Source organism: Notolepis coatsorum, assembly GCF_963971535.1.
Source record: "Notolepis coatsorum genome assembly, chromosome: 3".
Taxonomy (NCBI): domain Eukaryota; kingdom Metazoa; phylum Chordata; class Actinopteri; order Aulopiformes; family Paralepididae; genus Notolepis; species Notolepis coatsorum.
This window is the reverse complement of record NC_140167.1, coordinates 167,602,481-167,622,329: the sequence shown is the minus strand read 5'-3', so window position 1 is coordinate 167,622,329 and position 19,849 is coordinate 167,602,481. Positions and strand designations below refer to the sequence as shown.

The window sequence follows — 19,849 nt, the reverse complement described above, 5'->3', positions numbered from 1 at the left end:
ATTTTCCTGTCTCTTTTTATATTGCGCTTGCCCTTGCTTTCTTAAATGTACTGTACTATACATTTTTCTGTAATTTAAGTGTATTCTTATTGCATTGTATGTGTTTTTATCATGTGAAGCACTTTGGTTTGGCTTTTAGTCATTTGTAAATGTGCTATACAAATAAAACTGACTTGACTTGACTTATGAATGGTGAAATAAAGTTGAGTTACTGATTTATTTTGTTAGTTTAGTTAGTATATTGTATTTGAAGGTTGGAGCCTTTGTGTGTTTTATTTGTGAGATTTTGAAGATGTTGAGAATTTGCTTAGGCTAAGGTGTTTCTTATGTTTTTATTGTTTTTTTGTTACTGTAATGTAATGTATTGTAATGTTGTTGGTTGTGTGTTAGGACCCCAGGATGAATAGTCTTTCACCCATGGGTGTAGACTAATGGGGATCCATAAATAAACAAATAAACACTACAGACGGTTAACCGTCTATAGTGTGGTAGTGAAAGGGTTAACCTTTTGTATTGTCACAGTGAAAGAGTTAACCCTTTGGTAGTGTGGCAGTGTAAGGTTTAACAGAGGTTTACCTTTCTCTTGCAGGAGCCCAGGCATCTCCAGTTTATCGCAGAGTTCAGCGACAGCGACGTCTACACGCTGCTCTCCGCCAGGAAGACTCACGGCGCTCCGACAGACTACGGCTTCTGCGTCAAGGTGCCTCCACCTCCAACAAGCGTTTTTGACTCATTTCAAATATTAGAGCCACCTTGTGAAAATAGAAACGCATACTCTTACAAAAAGAATGGTTGACGTTAAAGTAAAATCCATTAAATCCTAAAATTAGATACAGTTAGATTAGATTAAAATGTAGTGTCATCATACAGCACAAGTACAGTACAATGAAAAGAAGTTTGGCATCCAATCAGAGTATAAATGTAACAGAAAAGTGCAATAATAATATACAATACAGGTGATTAAACTGGGTATAAAATATATAAATTAGTACTACTGAGTAATAGTGCTAATCAGATGTACAGGGTTGTAGTATTAATATACAGTGATACAAGTATAAAGACACTATGGTAGTAAGTCATACTGGCCAGCAGCGTAGTAGGTAAGGGATATGTACAGATATAGTAGTATACAGATATGTAACAAGGGTTATATGCAGGTATGTACAGTCATGTGTGGATACATTTATATAGTGATAATTATTTTAAGAAGTTGTATAAAGACAGTTGGTACTAAGTCACAGTTATTTAGCTGTCTTTAAGATCATTGTCCCCGGTACAGATTATAAATATTTTGAAGCATCGGATCGCTGTTAATAAAAATGAAGTCTCAAATTGGACACAGCGTTTTGGAAAGATTTACGACCGCTTGGTGCCGGTAAGACAACTGGCCTGTAATAAAAGGCGTAATAAAAGGAGCACTAAAATGAACCACGGTCTCCATTTGCAGGATGTCGAACTGACTCCACCGCTCTGTTTGTTCTCCCTGCAGTCAACAAAGTGTGGTTCAGCGCGGGACCTGAAGCTGCTGTGTGCGGACGATGAGCAGACCCGGGCATGTTGGGTCACGGCCATGCGGCTGTTTAAGGTCAGCGCTGCGCAGAACACACATCTCCACATGGCTCTATAGTTGACATGTTACAACCTTGTGATGAGTCTTTTAAATTCCTATTTTCTTAAAAGCAAGTTTCACTTGTTCCAATACAAATTAACTTGTTGCACTTTTTTTTGATGGATCTGCAATATATAGATAACATATTTACTTTTTCTTGCAAATATTCAATAATTATCTTCAAACAAGTGATACTACTGTACATTGACAGTAGTGAAGTAGTGTGATCTGCTTTATTATTATTTATTATTATATTATATTATTTCTTTTTATTTGTTATTATTATTATGTATTGTTATTATCATTATTGTTATTGTGTTATTATTATTATTATTATTGTTGTTGTTTATTATTGTTATGTATTGTTATTATTCAAGTCAAGTCAAGAGTTTTAATTGTCACGGCATACAAGTATACAATGAAATGCGGGTGGTCTTGCCCGCAACGATGTGCAATACAGTGGTACAACATATAATAGAATCCAATAAAAAAACAACATTGTGCAATAAACAGGTAACAGGTAACATGGTGTGACATCTCGGTATCTGTACATAGTTATTTACAGAGCATATAGGACATGCTAGGTAGCTTTGGTAGTGCAATACACCGTTCCTGTTATTCTAATTTAAAGTGGCCTTTCCTTTTGGCCATAAGTGTGCGACATGAGTGTGTGCCCGCTCATGTTAAAGTGTTAAGTGGCTGCTAGTGTGTGAGCGTGCACAGCGTGCGTGTCGTGTGTGTGTTCATGTGTGCTTGTGTGTGGATAGTTCAGTGTTCTGTGGCACTCAATGTTCATTGTTCAGGGCTCTGATGGCCTGGGGGAAGAAGCTGAGCCTAAGCCGCTCTGTCCTAGTAGCTGGGGTTCGCAGGCGTCTGCCTGACCTCAGCAGCTGGAACAGGCTGTTATTGGGGTGGTGAGGGTCTTTCATTATCCTGCAGGCTCTGGATTTGCAACTCTTGTTGTATAGAACCTGCAGGGGAGGTAGTGCAATACCCGTGGTACGCTCGGCTGAGCGCACCACTCTCTGTAGGGCCTTCTTGTCTTGTGCCGTGCTGTTTCCATACCAGACAGTGATGTTTCCGGTCAAGATGCTCTCTACAGCTCCTGAGTAGAAGGACTGGAGTATCTTCCCCGATACTCTGAACTTCCTTAACTGTCTCAGGTGGTAGAGGCGCTGTTTCGCCTTCTTTACTACTGTGTCTATGTGTGTTGACCATGTCAGATCCTCTGAGATGTGGACCCCCAGGTACTTAAAGCTGCTCACCCTGTCCACGGTAGCCCCGTTAATCATCAGTGGTGTGTGTGTCTCCTGCTGTCCTCTCCTATAATCCACGATCAGCTCCTTGGTTTTACCAATGTTCAGGAGCAGGCTGTTGTCCTGGCACCAGCGTTCCAGTACCTCAACCTCCTCCCGGTAGGCCTTCTCGTCGTTGTCCGAGATCAGCCCCACCACCACCGTGTCGTCTGCGAACTTCACTATGGAGTTGGAGCTGAACTTGGCCACACAGTCGTGTGTGTAGAGTGAGTACAGCAGGGGGCTCAGAACACAGCCCTGGGGGGACCCGATGCTCAGGGTGATGGTGTTGGAGGTCTGACCCCCCACCCTGACCGCCTGGGGTCTTTCACTCAGAAAGTCCATTACCCAGGCGCTCAGGGCGGAGCTCAGACCCAGCTCGATCAGCTTGTCCACCAGTCTGGTGGGGACTATGGTGTTGAACGCTGAGCTGTAGTCAATGAACAACAGTCTCACATAGCCCCCCTTCTGACGGTCAAGGTGGGAGAGGGTGCTGTGCAGTACCTGGGAGACCGCGTCGTCAGTGGACCTGTTTGTCCTGTATGCAAATTGCATAGGGTCCATATCACTGGGGAGGGAGGCACAAATGTGGTCCTTGACCAGCCTCTCAAAACATTTCATGACCACAGAGGTGAGTGCCACCGGTCTGTAGTCATTTGGACATGTTGGGGAGGGTTTCTTCGGTACAGGGATGATGGTAGACATCTTGAAGCAGGCAGGGACCACTGACTCCGCCAGGGATTGATTAAATATGGCGGTGAACACGAGGGCAAGCTGGTTGGCACAGGACTTAAGTATGCGTCCTGTTATACCATCTGGGCCAGCAGCCTTCCTGGTGTTCACCTGCATAAATGCTCTTCTCACACTGTGTACCGTCAAGGAGAGAGCGTCCCCGCCCCCCCGCGGATGCCCCCCCCCCTCCACAACAGCCGGCGCACCAGTGACGTCACTAGCCGTTGGGCTAGCAGTGCCACTGTTTGCACCAAACCGCGCGTAGAAGGTGTTGAGCTGGTCCGCAAGGGAGGCATCGTCGCTCCCCATTGAGGGGGCGCTGACTTTGTAGTCAGTTATAGCCCTCAGTCCCTGCCATAAGCCTCTTGTGTCATTCTGTGCCATTTGTGCCTCCATCTTGTCGGCATACGTCCTCTTAGCAAGTTTGACAGCCTTGCACAGAGTGTAGACTGTTGTCTTGTACTCTTCCATGTTTCCTGACTCTCTGCCCCGGTTATAAGCAGTGGTGCGAGAGTTCAGGGCTGCTCTGATGGTACTGTCCACTAGGGATGTCCGATATTATCGGCCAACCGATATTATCGGCCGATATCGGCAGTAAAATGTGATATCGGAAAATATCGGTATCGGTTTAAAAAAAATTAAAAACAATAACAATATTTGTTATATATATATCCAGTGAAATTATTAGTTACCTGAAATTATTCAGTTTTTTGGACAGGGAAACCCTGCATATATCGGTATCGGTTGATATCGGTTGATATCGGTATCGGAAATTAAGAGTTGGACAATATCGGAATATCGGTATCGGTAAAAAAGCCAATATCGAGCATCCCTACTGTCCACCCATGGTTTCTGGTTTGGGAACACCCTTGCCTTCTTTGTGGGGACGATACTATCAGCCAGTGTTGTTATGAATGACACCACAGCATCTGTGTAATCGCTGACGTCACTGTTACTCCTCCTGAACATTCCCCAGTCGGCGATGTCTAGTGCGTCCTGAAGCGTGGCCTCTGATTGGTCGTCCCATTTTTTTACCTCACGTGACACGACGGCGTCACGTGATCTCTGTTTATATGCAGGGACCAGCAAGATGGCGGCATGATCCGACGTGTTTGTTGCTCCCGCTAATGGTGGAGCCGGTACAGCCTTGTATCCGGCTCTGAACGGGGTGTAACAGTGGTCGAGTGTATTTCCTCCCCTTGTGGAGCAGACGATGTGCTGGAAGAAAGACGGCATGACTTTCTTCAGATTCGCCTGATTGAAGTCCCCGGTTACGATCATGGCTGCGTCCGGATGCTTGATCTGGTGTGTGTTCAGATGTTCGTGTAGTTCCCCTAGCGCCCTGCCGACGTTCGCCTGGGGGGGGATGTACACTGCAGTCATGATCACTGCAGTGAATTCGCGCGGAAGATGGAACGGGCGACATTGGATCGTGAGGTGTTCCATGTCGGGAGAGCATGAACGGGAGAGTATCTTCACCTCCCCAGGGCTAGTCCAGCCGTTGTTGGTCATAAGGCATAGCCCCCCGCTGATGCTCTTCTGTACGGTCCGCTCTGAAGATGGTGAAGGAGTTGGAGGGAGAGATGCTGTGATCGGGAGTCACTGTTTTCAGCCAGGTCTCCGTGAAGTACAGGATATTGCATTCCTTCATCTCTCGCTGGAATCGGACCCGCGCTCGTAAATCATCCATCTTACTCTCTAGCGAACGAGCATTCGCCAGGAAGATAGATGGAATAGCCGGACGGTAAGCAGATTTTCTTAATCTTAACACTTTCCGTGCCACTCACGAGATTTCTCTGGTTTTTTTATAGGTGGTTGCTAGCCACTCACGAGATTTCTCAGATTTTTTTTTATTTTTTTTTTTAGCAATCTGAAAAATTATTGCATCACCCGAGCCTACCCGAGTATAGCCGAGGGGCGCCGGCGATCACTGTGGAAAAAAGCGCCCCCTGTCGTCTCCCAGATGACATAAGTGATTTTGGAATGGACTCAGTGAAAATGAATGGGGAAAAAAATCCGGTACTCCACATTTTCCAGTTCACTGATCCAGCCGGGGTTACCACAGTTCATTCTGGAACCTCAGATCCCCGCTGATCATGGAGATCTACAGTATCGCGTTGGATCCATACACGTATCGATTTTTTCGAATGGTGATCAGGAATTGGAATATACCAGTTGGATACCATCTGATGTCAGGTAAGGACTCTATGTTATCAGTGTTAGGATAATCAGAGTAAGTTTGATGAAGTTATAAGCTGTTTTGTGAAATGTCTTCTTTCGGTTTCACTGTAAAAGTCCGTGAGGAAATCAACGGAGCGATTATCCGTGCGCGGCCGTAATGTGCTTGCGTGCATGTATAATATTGATCATCTAGCGTTTATTTGACAACGATTCATAAAAAGGCCGACGAATATCAACGTTGTGGAATATTCCACTAAAAGACGATTTTCATAGAATGCTCCAGAATGAGCTGTTTTTTATATCAAAACGGGGGCTTTTCTAACTGCTCTGAAACGGAAACGACGCGATAAAAAAACAATCTGCCTTGACAGCACTGACTGGAAAATAGTCTTTGATAATGCGATGGGCAGATTAGACACATAATTTAAAACATAGATTAGGCGATATTAACGTTAACATTGGCGCCGATGGTGGCATTCAGCCGGTAAAACGGAAAACCAGGCGTGGCGCTCAAAGTGTTAATCTGATCCCGCTCCTCTTCCCCCTGTGTTTCTTCTTTGTCTTGCGGCCGTCTTTGTCTCCCGCGTTGTCTTTGTCTCGTCTGATCTCCGTTGGCCATTCTTGGCATGATAAAGTGTCTCTAAACTCCTCTTTGAGTCCGGAGTTTAGGTCAATAAGTGACTGGCGGTCGTATGACGTCCCCGCCAGTGATGCTTCTATAAAAAAAGTAGTAAAAACAAACATAATAACTAAAAATGTGCACATTCGTTGCTGAGCAAAACCCATGGCGACTGACTCGGGTCGCGCCAAGGTTAGGTATTTATGTATTTATTATGTATTATTGTTATTAGTAGTAGTATTGTTTTTATTATGTATTGTTATTATGGTTATTATTATGTAGTATTATGTATTAGTATTATTATTATATGTAGTATGTATTATTATTATTATTATGTATTTATTATTATTATGTATTATTATTTATTTGTATTGTTATTATTATTATGTATTATTATTGTTATTATGTATTATTAACACATTGGATGCCGGGGATTAGACGCTGACCGCTGTAGCTGGGCCAAGGGTTAAAAGATACGACTGCGTGACCTTGTTTGTAGAGCTAAATCTATATTCTATATTATAGCCATGGATACAATATTATATCAAGATGCAAAAAAGAGAGAATTTTTCCATGCATACATTCCCGTGTTATACCGTGGTGAATATAAGTATGGTTTTACAGCTGTATGGGGTAATTCCTGAAAGGCTGCGTAATAGCCATATAGGTCAATTCTACTATTTGCGTTGGCGTTTGTTGCCTGTACACGCTAGTATTCCTGAATCAAATCTATACAGTAGGTATTATGTTTCATCATGAATGCATGAAAGGGGGGGGGGTGGGGGGGGTCGTTTCTGATTATTGATCAGTAACGGCATTAGTATTGAACGCTAAAAACGCTGATCAGCTGGATCGGTATGAAAACCTTGCACAATCAAGCCAGAATTTACGTCAGATGATCCTTACCTTTGATCGGGAGTATTCCAAAAATAATATTCCAATTGTTTGATAGATATCTGCTCCATCCGATGTCCATTTTGCCCACGACATAACCCACCACAACATATGCATCGGATGTCCCGTAGACGTTTGGATGCGACCGATTGAACCTCTAGCCTTGCCGTCTACTGAAAATCTGCGCCCGGAGACCTTTCAGTGTAACACAGGGTCTGGAACAGGGTTTACTGCAGCTCGATACCGCCACCTTGGACAATCTGGCTGGTACTGCACCCTCAGCGTCACAGTAGGCCTTCTAACGGCAACATACGGGTCCCTGGCATTGAATAGGATATTAAAATAGAAAAAAAATAAAAACAAACCAAAAAGAAGAAGAAGAAGTCCACCATCATCCCTGTACCCAAAAAATCTACGCCCGCTTGCCTCAACGACTACCGCCCTGTAGCCCTCACCTCCATAGCCATGAAGTGCTTTGAGAAGCTAGTGAGGGGCTACATCTGTTCCTCCTTCCCCATCAACCTGGACCCTCTGCAATTTGCATATCGCCCCAACAGGTCCACGGAGGACGCCATAGCCCATGTGCTGCACACAGCAGCATCACACCTGGACAAGAGGAAGGGGAACTATGTGAGAATGCTGTTCATCGACTACAGCTCAGCATTCAATACCATAGTCCCCTCCAAACTCATAGCCAAGCTCAGGGACCTGGGCTTGAACTATGACCTCTGCCAGTGGGTCTTGGACTTCCTGAAGGGCAGACCCCAGGTGGTAAGAGCCGGCAACTGCACCTCCTCATCCATCACGCTCAACATAGGGGCCCCCCAGGGCTGTGTTCTGAGCCCCCTCCTCTACTCCCTGTACACACATGACTGCGTAGCACAGCGGAACAACAACACCATCATCAAATTTGCTGATGACACAGTAGTGGTGGGCCTGATCTCTGCCAACGACGAAAGGGCCTACCTGGAAGAGGTAGAGAACCTGTCACAGTGGTGTCAGGAGAACTGCCTCTCCCTGAATGTCAGCAAAACAAAAGAGATGATTGTGGACTTCAGGAGGTCGGGGGTCAAGGACTACAGCCCCCTCAGCATCGACGGGGCACCGGTTGAGAGAGTGAACAGTTTCAAGTACCTCGGAGCCCACATATCCGAGGACTTGACATGGACCACACACATTGACAGTGTTGTGAAGAAGGCACGACAACGCCTCTACTTCCTCAGGCGCCTAAGGAAGTTCCAAGTCAGTCAGAAGATCCTTAGGAACTTCTACTCATGTACAATAGAGAGCATCCTGACCGGCAACATCACCTCCTGGTTTGGGAATAGCACTGCACAAGACCGTAGCAGACTACAAAGAGTGACACGTTCAGCCGAACGCACAATTGGAGGGGGGCTTCCCACCCTCCAGAACATTTACAACAAGCGGTGCAAGGGGAAGGCTAAGAGAATTATTAAGGACTCGAGCCACCCGAACAACTGCCTCTTTGAACTGCTGCGGTCAGGCAAGCGATACCGGAGTCTTAAGGCGAGCACAGAAAGACTCAGAAGAAGCTTCTATCCCCAGGCCATCAGGATGCTCAACGAACAATAACACTATGTAACAACCATCAAATGCACTCACAGCACACACATCCACACGCACACACTCACTTTAAACAAACAACTCACTACAGTGCCCACTTTACACACTTTAGAACACCTAAACACACTTCATATTCATTGGTAAAGAATTTGCACTACAACCCATACCTCATTACACCTTACTGTAAATTGTACCTAAATTGTACCTCATCCCATTTCTCCTTTGCACTATATAGTATATTGTATATTAGTATATTGTATAGTATATTGTATGGTAACTCAGTTACTTCTACTCTGCATTGAACATTGTACATATGTACATACTGAACACTTGTGTCTACGTACGTGACTTCTATTTTATACTTGCTATACTTATTTTATTTTATACTTATCTATTTTTGTCTAGCACAGTCTCTGGAGCGTAACAGAAAGAAGCATTTTGTATAAAAGTATTCTGTACTTCTGTATGACAACTAATAAAGAAACTTGAAACTTGAACTTGAAAACAGCAGTCAAAGTGTATATTTTCAGCACTACCTTTGTTTACCAATGATTTTAAGTGTTATTAGCGAAATATGAGTTTATAAAAATCTCAGCACATTGCATGGGAAACCAGATGATTTAGACGCGAGGAAATTAAATAGTTGTAGTCCAAAGAAAGAGGAGACCAAGGGCTTTCGATGAACTTTGAAATTTCATAAAACTACACTACCCAGCTCACACCAGCTGCTGTCAAAGCTGGAGCCGGCTGGCATGTAAAAAAAAAGATATTGCTGAAATACTGAACGTTATTTCCATAAAATACAACGTATATTGTTTATTTACCTTTCTTTGAACGTCTCCAAAAAAACTGCATTACAATCTGGTGGAGCTATGGACATTATACAAAAGTAACTGTACTTACAGTAGATTTCATTCATGATATGATATACAATGTGTAACTTTTAACATTCAGTTATGCTCCACAGAAACATCACAGTGGTATATTTGACTTCTATGAGACCTCGATTACACACCATTTGTTGTTGTTTTTTAATAATAATATTATAATAATAATAATAATAATAACTTGTGTTTTTGTATTTCAGTACGGGATGCAACTGTATCAGAACTTCATCCAGCCGCACCAGAAGCAGAAAGCCTCCCCGATGGTACGTTACAGGTCCTGCTTCTAGACCCCGTGATGCACCTGAGATGCTGCTTGACGTGTGACAGGAAGCCAGTATGTGTTTGTTTGTGCTGATGAACCAAAGTATCAGAATTCCAACATTGAATACCTGAACGTAATGCAGTAGTGCTCGCACACACACACACACACACACACACACACACACACACACACACACACACACACACACACACACACACACACACACACATACATGCACACGCACACACAAACACACACACACAGCTTTTTCCCACAAGCCACAAGACTCCTGAACAAGGACAGCAACAGCCCTATTAAAAAACTCTTGAACACACACACCGCTTAAAAACTCCTGAGGTGCGCTCGCACACACAAACGCACACACGCACCCTGCACTGCACCTTATATGCACATACACTTGTTTTATTTTGATCTTACTTCATTTTATATTTTATCTTACTACTACTACTTATTGTTATTGAACACACACACACCCTGCACATACACTTTTACGCAAGACACTTTCTGTAAATAATTTACATTTCATTACTGCAATGCCCCTGTATTGTTGTGTATTTGACAAATAAAGAACTTGAACTAACACACATCCAGGACAAGACTAATCTCAATTTCACCAAATGTATTTCGGCCATTTCAACAAACAGGATAAGGTTGCCTTATTTCCCTCCCATCTTATTTGATTAAAACCAAACAAACAAATAAAACTCCCTGTTTTAAATGTTTACAAGCTGTCAACACTGAAACAGATGCTAGCATACTGCGATGCAGCGCAGCGTGGCACGACCTAGTGTGTGAGAAATGAATCATAGTCTATGTATTGATACTGGATTCATGTCCCAGAATAGCATATCAGATAAGGGTGTATTCTGTGTAGTAAACACTATCTATTTGTGGCTCTCTGACATGTTGGAAGAACCTCTGCTTCCAGCTGCTGTCTGACACATCAGCACCTCCACTCTGCTGTGAGAGCAGTGCTGGAAAGTAACCAAAATATTCTCTTTTTTTTTTTTTTTTTACTTTTACTCAAGTACTTACTTACCGGTAAGTACAGTTTTGAGGTAGATTTACTAGAATGTTTAATGTTCATTTGACCAGCTGTGATATGAAGCTAGCAAAGCGTAGTGGTACATATACAGCTGTGATATGAAGCTAGCAAAGTCTAGTGGTACATATACAGCTGTGATATGAAGCTAGCAAAGCGTAGCGGTACATACTGTATACAGCTGTGATATGAAGCTAGCAAAGCGTAGTGGTACATATACAGCTGCAATATGAAGCTAGCAAAGTGTAGTGGTACATACAGCTGTGGTATGAAGCTAGCAAAGCGTAGTGGTAGATATACAGCTGTGATATGAAGCTAGCAAAGTGTAGTGGTATATTAACAACCAGCAAGTCAAGACCCTGGAAAAGTAAAGTAGTCAAAGTTACTTTGCATGGTAAAAAGTTCAATATACATTTTTCTATTGGCAGATTTCTTCTCACTTATTAAAATATGTATTTGAATACTCAATACATGATATTTTGTTCAGATGGAGTTTTGTTTTATAGTTCCCAAAGCCCCAGGGGGTCCTTAAGGAATCTCCCTGGGTTCACTAGCGGAATTAACACTTTTATTTCTCTCTTATGTAATTATTTTCGGCCATGTTTGATGAACATTGTTACTCAGAATAAGAGTTGTAACCTTCCTGCTGACTTGTCGTACAGAACTTGTAAGTCGATTTGGATAAAAGCGTCAGCTAAATGACTAAATGTAAATGTAGTACAAAAAGAGAATACACTCAGCTGTTTTATATTCTGAATATGGTTTCACCCTACCCTCCGCTGTCGCCACTAGACAGTGGAATCAACAATGGAAAATTTCAGATTGCCGTCAGCCAGTGTTGTTGTACTCGAGTCTGAGTCCTGGACTGATTTTCAGGACTCGTGACTCAACTTGGACTTGAGCACTGATGACTCAGACTTGAGCATTGACTGCATTCGGACTCAGAAAGGTGCAGACGAGGACTTGTTAATTTTTTTATGTTTAATATGCCCTAATCATTTGGCATAAGTTATTGATGGCTAGTGCATTTGTTTGGCTATTGTGTCACAAAGCAAAAATAAACTCCCTTTGAAATGGTAACCGCTGTGTCATTAAATGTTATATTAAATGTAGACCTTTTTCTATTTGTATGTCAGCTCTTTGACTGCCAGAGTGGAGGTGACTCAACCTTGATATACTTGGACTGGGGACTCGGGACTCGACTCGTACTTGAGATTTAGTGACTCAACTACAACACTGCTACACTACTTCACCGTGTGACAGTAGATCTCGTGAGGGGGGTCAGACTGTGGCTCTCCACTAGGGCACGGAATTGAATTCACTTCCAATCACGTCAAATCACAGAGTGGGATCAGCGACGCATGTTTGAACAACGACACCTCGTGGACCGTTACACATCTTTACATCATCTGAATGGTGGGGGGCTGGACTGCGGGGAGAGGGGTAAGACGGATTGGAATGCCTCTATCCTCAAAGTAAACACTAGTCACTTTGTTAGAACCGCTCTTAAGGACACTAAGCCCGCGGGTGGCAGAGGGACCGGTGTGGCGGTTTAAAGGCTTCCCTGTAATCCCCCCCCCGTAAGAAGCATTTTCTTGAGTGCGCGCAATTATTTAGAGCCACTCGCTATGACAGCTTAAAGGACTACAATCAGAGCTATGTGAACGTGTGTCATTCATTTTCAAAAACCCTCCCATAATCCTCGCTTCAATAGAGCATGCTCTGTTCGGTGTCATCCAGTGATATGGAATCGCATCGCTCAGACACTAGGTGGCAATACAATACCACCTTGTGGCAAGAGTGACTGTGTGCACTCCCTTCTCACATTATAGCAAGGAGGTTAACCATTTCTCTTGCACACTCTCACATGTAAGAATCTGCTTTTCGCTATGATGCCCCTCTAGCTCATGGAATGAACTCCCAGCAGTCCTTGAGATTCTCCCCTCAGAGTTTAAAACCTTGATCCCCGACCTTTGTCAATCAAGTTGTACGACATGAAATGTAATTTCAAACCTTTATTTAAACTCAAAAGGCAACTGAGGTTTCCCTCATTTACAGTCACGTTGAGTGTACATACTGTACAGACATAAGCAAAGAAAACGGCATATAAAGTCATAACAATATCAAGGTTAAACTCTGCAACAGAGGGGACAATCTCAAGCTTTAAGGACTGTTGGAGTTGATTCCATGAGCTAGAGGGGCATCATAGTAAAATGCAGATTCACCCTGTTCTGAGCAAACTGAGGACCAGCCAGTCACTAGAACGGGTTCCATAGTTCCCAAATTACATTCAAATGAAGTGAAGTGAGGTAGAACTTTGAGAAACGGACATTGTTGTAATGATGATGTAACAATGGCAACTGGCCATCAGAAGCTCTAGAATTCAGTGGTAGAAGAGTTGAGAGACGTTTCCAAGAAATGTACTCATGAAAGGGTTAAAAGGAGACCTGTGGTACTTGAATAATGTTAACAGAAACCGTGTAATTAACATTTATTGATCCGATTCTTTTATTGTCACAGCTTTTAAAATGTACACACATTCAGAAAACGTGAGATGCTTGTTTTTCCCCGGTTCCTCAACCGTAGTAGATTTGTAAACATAATACACAACATATATTCTATCTATACAAACTACAACTATATAAGCTATATATATATATATATATATAAACTATAACTATAACTAGATAAGCTATAACTATAAACTATAAACTATAAACTAAAACTACAAACTAAACTATACTAGTATAGTATACTATACTATACTAACTACACATACACAACATATATTCTATCTATGCAAACTATGCTATGCTAACTGTATAAATAGCTATAAATTATGAACTAGAACTATAAACAACTATAGACTAAACATAATACACAACGTATATTATATCTATACAAATGTATGATATGATAATATGATATGATATTTGCATAAATATTTCTGAATATCTCAATAATACTTTATAGTAAATACAAGGGATTGCCCCCCCCCCCCACCCCCCCCCCCCCCCCCCCCCCACACCATGAACACAAGGAAGACGTACAGTATCATGAGTAATATATATACTTTGTGTTCTGCTGTCCTGTCTACGAGGATGTAAGGGAAGTACTTTTTAGTCAAATGCCCTCCATTTATGTTGATTTTCTTGAGAATAATGAACTTGAGTTCAGTGCTTCAGGAAGGGAACTTTTTTTGTAGCAGATTGTATTTGTCAAGCTTGGGAGGGAAGACGTAATACTTTGTTTAAGACAGAGCTGTAATCTGTATTTATGTAATCTGTATTTAGGTAATGAAATGTAATAATGGAACACTGCTACAGTATTCTTGGTGTCTTATAAACCCATGAGGGCTGGGCACTTTGTGTGCATGACCCAAAAATGTAATAATCAATCAATCGAAATATAAATGAAGGCATACAACACTGTAGATGAAACTAACACAGGTGATTATTCAGATCACACTGTAGCTGACGGTAACTGTAAGTAACTGACGGTAACTAAGTAGCTGATGTAACTGACTGTAACTGGAAGTAACTGACTGTAATTGATGGTAACTGTAAGTAACTGACTGTAACGTTAGGTTATGACTATAACCAAGTTCTGTTAGTTAGGGGCGATGCTTGGCATCGCTACTGCACTATCTCGCGTACGTGCACGCGTACTGAATAAACCACAAATGTACCTCTAATACCAGTATTAGTCTGACCACACCCCTCATCAGCTTACCTTCATAAGCAGGTGTGTGGTCACCTGCTCTCCTCCTTCCCAAGCTTTCACCACAAGGTGAGGACAAGGGCTGCAGCGGCCGTCCGATGCCAAGCATCGCCCCTAACTAACAGAACTTGGTTATAGTCATAACCTAACGTTCTGTATCGTTAGTGGCTTAGCTTGGCATCGCTACTGCACAAGGGAGGCCAAGCGGAGCCACTTGGCTGACAAATACACCCCGCTGACAGCCCCCCAAAACCATCAGAACAGGGAGGGCCGAGCCCCCCCGACCCCCCCTAATGGAGGGTAGCCCCCCTATTAGGGACGTCACGGGAGGGCGACGGACCCGACCGCGCGAAGAGGCACTCAAGCAACTCAACGCACAGGGTGAGCAGACCGTGGCTTGACCCCACGACTACACACACGCACAACCCGCATGCCACCCGGGAACGAACGGAGGAACAACCTCGTTACTGCCCCCAGAATCACGGGGTCAAGGGCAAACCCAACCCCGTGGCAAGGCCGTAGCAGCGGAGCACGAAGGAAGACCCAGACCCACCAAAAGGACTGGACTCCCTAGAATGGGGGCCCGGAGAAGTCCATGATGCCAGCATCAAGACCCCACCAGGTGGGCACGTAGTGCCCCGCCCCCCACATCGCCAGCGTATTCGGACAAAGGCCCCTCAGTTACTGCACCTGGTATTCCCAGGCGGAACCAACCAGGCCAGAACCTGCCCAGCTTCCGAGATCGGACGAGATCGGGCGTGTTCAGGTCGGTATGGCCGTAAGCCGAGCGGGCCCCGTCCCCCCAATAGTACACCGCCTGGCACACTGACCCTGCAGAATAGGCAGTCAGCATGGCCGTAAGCACACAAAAAAGGTTAACCAACGGAAGCAGGCAGCGCACCGGGGAAAAACCAGGCAACAGGCTGTTAACCCTAGCCTGGAGACTGCGGACGAGACAGGCGCCAGAGGGGACAGCTGAACACAGCCGCCCCGGCGGAAGGAGCGTAAGCTGGCGGTGTTGCATGACCAAGCCTCCATTTAACAACCCCCACCCAGAGGGGTCGAGGCAGAGAAGGCTGACACGATTGGCAGACGTCATGAACGTGCAGGGGCACCCTCAAACGGTGAACCCGGGAGTTGACACTGCTCCAACACACCAGGGAATCAACCACCTCGGTGTTACCCAATGCGGTGGTTGTTCCTATAACCCCTCAAGAAAAAACTCCAAAACACACCTGCGGGTATACACCGGCTATACCGCAGTACAAGTGTTTCAGTTTCCAAAAAGGGTTAACCCAGGCCTACGGGTCGCAAACATCACTTCGGACCGGGCCTGGCGGTACGGGAAGCACAGGGTCACCAGAGGAGGTCAAAAAACCACCCCCACAGGCCCCTCTTCGCCATGCGTGAGAGAGGAGCGAAAAATAATGGAGAACCAGCCCCTAAGCACACCGTACCTGGTATTCCCCGGCGGTCTCCCAACCAAGTACTAACCAGGACCAACCTGTGTAGCGGCCGAGATCCGACGAGATCGAGAGCGTACAGAATGGCATGGCTGTAAGCCATGACGACAGTGCTGAGTAAAAACATACCCAACCAGGGTCTCCATAGCGCTTAACCCTGTGACACCCAGACCGACCTGGCATTTTTCCCCCTGAAAAAAGCCCAAGTCCCTCAGGGTACCAGAACAGCAGATCTGCATCCCCGGCGGACAACGGGTTCAACTGATCTGGACCAGCGTGACCAGAACCAGTCCCGTGCCCTAACCACGCCGACATGCCTACTCCAGGAGAAGGGCAGATATGCGTGTTGATCTTAACATGAAAAGAAGGCGCCACCCAGACGTTCGGACGAACCGCGCCTGGTGGCCCACCCCAAGGGCGTGAGACCCCACTACATATGTTCAGATCCATCCCGTCATCATCCCCCAGACATGAACGAGAATCCGTCGACAACCCACCCAGGTCATGGGATGTGGTCGCCGGAAGAGGAAAAACCCCCATCTCAGTTGCTTTATAAAAACGCTGTTTCAACCACAAGCAACAAAGGCGTGCCAGTCAATCGCCTGTTTACAGCGAGCTAGCACTATACGTGCGTCGGGACACACCCCCATCAATGAACAGGCTATTTAGACCTGTCATTGAATCCCCAAGGCGCCCAGGGGAACGACAAGAGGGGTGTGACACTCCCTAACTCCAACACTTCTGGAATAGAAAGAAGGAAGCATCAACAGTATGTATCCCAGTCTACACAGCCGGGGTAAAAAATGTTCACATTTTTACATCCCACCACCCTCCCATAGGAAAGAGACGGGGATCCCCAGAGAGACTTCCCACGCGAGCTGTACAGATTGAAAAGAATATATTGCACCTCGAGCCATGTAAAAAACTGGTTTTAGGGCCTCCGGGGAAGAGGCACTGAACCCATACACACTCAATAAACGAATTGAATCGAATATACATACAATAGAAAAGGACCCTTCTAGAGGGTCCACTCACTTTGACAATCTGAGGAGGAAGGCTCTGTACTCTGATGGAGGCTTCCTCACATGGAAGAAGGAGTCCGAACTCACAGAAGGCCTGAATAGGCGCTTGGTGAGGAGGAGCCCTGACCACCCCCCCTGAAAACAGATCCATCACATGGACCTGAACAGCACACGGAAGTCCTACCAACAGAGACGCGCACGGTGACGTACTCTATGGCGGGGGAATTCCTGCGGTGCACACGCCCAATATACCAGGCCGTGGGACCAGGAACTCCCTCCCCCCCCCCCCCCCCCGTAACGTGCCGAACCGCCACGTGACGGGAACCTTGAAGGACAGGGGGTGTACCCCTGACCGACAGAACAATGGGGAGAGGAAAGGTTACCAGTTCACCCCTTTACGACCCCACACCCATGATACGACGTAACGACAAAAAGAGAATATGACAGTCATAGTCAGCTCTATGAAGCGTTTCACAGCTCCACACAGCGCATGAGCTAACCTGCTATCTGATTTTTACTAAGGAAAAACACAGAATAGAGAAGGCTCTAAGAACCCCGGTCCAACATACACATGTGCTTCTGTGGCCAGTACAACCCAGTTGTAGGTCACATGACACACACAACCCATCATCACCTACAAAAAATGGCAAAAACACTCAACAGAGGAACGCCGTTTTTTTCACAATGAGAGAATACATCATTCTTGATTAGTATCGACCACAGGCCTTGCTAAGCACACATGACAGCAACCAAACCAATTTCCCTTTAGGAAATAAGTTTCTCCAGCAGATTTAGCACAACCTCAGCAATCAAGCTAAGAGTCACATCGTATCCCTACCACACAAAAGACACAATTAATGCACAACATGTCTGATAGGAGGTGATAAAGTCCCCAGGGAACCGGGGGGGGAAAAACACAATCCTCCTATTTTACCCTCAATACGGCCAGTTAAAACAGGAAAACCCGTTAATGTGTGAACTCACTGTTCATTGTCATTACAGTCTGAGAAAGAACATTCTTTTACTCACTTGTCACCAAGCATAGCTTCATAGGTTAGTTGCCTTAGTAGTGAGTACACGGTACACATAAACACCATGATGTTTCTCACACAACAACCAGATCAATACATCACGATCTGCACGGAGAAGCTAACTGCCAGTGACAAAAACAGCTCACACACAACCCGCAACGTATCCCAAATGCATTGCAACAACACGTTTTGGGAAAAAACACCGTTATTCACAATACATTTAGCAAAGTAAAACCAGAAGACGTGTTATGAGGTCTGGCCAACCCCGTACCTACCCGGAACGCAGATCAGCGAAGTGCAGTCACAAGACACCGTAGAACACAGCCGTCCTGTGTTGTTCGATCCGGGCAGCGTCGCCGCTCCACCAGTCGCTACAGTCCTCTTTGTTGACGCAATCCCCGTCTAGGCTCAGGCAGGGTCGACGAACATCCCCTGTCAAGGATGACGTCGTGGTCAAGAGTGTAAAACATGTTAAAATCAAAGCACGTTCAACAGAATAGCATCAAGCTAACGGCTGCTCCAACCGTTCGGGTGCTATTGCTTCCGCTCGCGAGACGCCGATCTAACGACGCACGCGATCAGAAGCGAGCTCCCGGCGGCGCGCGAGAAGCTAAGCTACGCTAAGCTATGAACATGTAAACAATGACATAACACTCACCCAGACAGGCCGCCGTTCTGAACCCCTCCTCACTTTTTAAGAGAAAAGAGAAAACAAAACGTCAACACCGCTTCACAACGGTGACATTACCACGTCCGGCGGAATCAGCACAGTACCAACTGGCCTGTATAGCTGACTTTGAACATGAATCTGCCGCTATCGCACATTACATGCACATATCCCCTCGTGAAGGAATACTCTCATTTGGATATGAAAGATGGGGTCTTAACACGGTGACAGAGAGAATCCACTCGTCCAGAACACATAGGGATCACCAGTGTCAATGGTCGCGGCCCACTAGTTAAAACTATAATGGTCGCCAGACCAAGGCCTTCTGTCGCCTAGGCGGCTAAACAAAGGACCCTAGCCTGGGGCCGGTTTCCATAAACTTTGTCAAGTAGCCCCCATAGCACTAACAGACAAGTGGAGCCCGCCAGCAAACACTACTCACCCAACCTGGAACGCACCGCTCCTCACAACAGCGGCATGTCCGACAGTTCAGCTGTGGCCTGACAGGTTTCACCCCAACAAACACAGCAAGGAACTGCAGTTGAGAAGCATGCAGCGGCGTGCTCCCAATACGAAAACCGGTGGAGGGTTTTTAGAATGATCATCATCTTCTAGACACTCCAGTACGAAGACAATATCGCCGTATTTTCTCGAAAATAGTGAGAGAGAAAATAAAGATATGATGTCAACGTATCCTTGTTTCCCAAGCTGTTCCTAATCCAATTTCTTCCATCATGGTGTCAAGTGTGGGGATCTACCGAGGCACCTCTTCCTTGTGGTGAAAGCGAGAAGGAGGAGAGCAGGTGACCACACACCTGCT

General features: G+C 45.1%; 1 protein-coding gene across 2 annotated transcripts in view; it reads left to right on the top strand.

The window, feature by feature from the left end:
- The window catches only part of grb14 (growth factor receptor-bound protein 14), a gene marked incomplete at its 5' end in the record, with an annotated part of 125,654 nt that overhangs the window by 85,802 nt on the left and 20,003 nt on the right, over nucleotides 1-19,849 (top strand). For both annotated transcript variants that reach the window (XM_084311636.1, XM_084311635.1), the window contains 3 exons: nucleotides 590-700; nucleotides 1,490-1,585; nucleotides 10,002-10,064. In XM_084311636.1, the coding sequence (XP_084167762.1) occupies nucleotides 590-700; nucleotides 1,490-1,585; nucleotides 10,002-10,064 (270 nt within the window). The remainder of the gene's footprint in view (nucleotides 1-589; nucleotides 701-1,489; nucleotides 1,586-10,001; nucleotides 10,065-19,849) is intronic.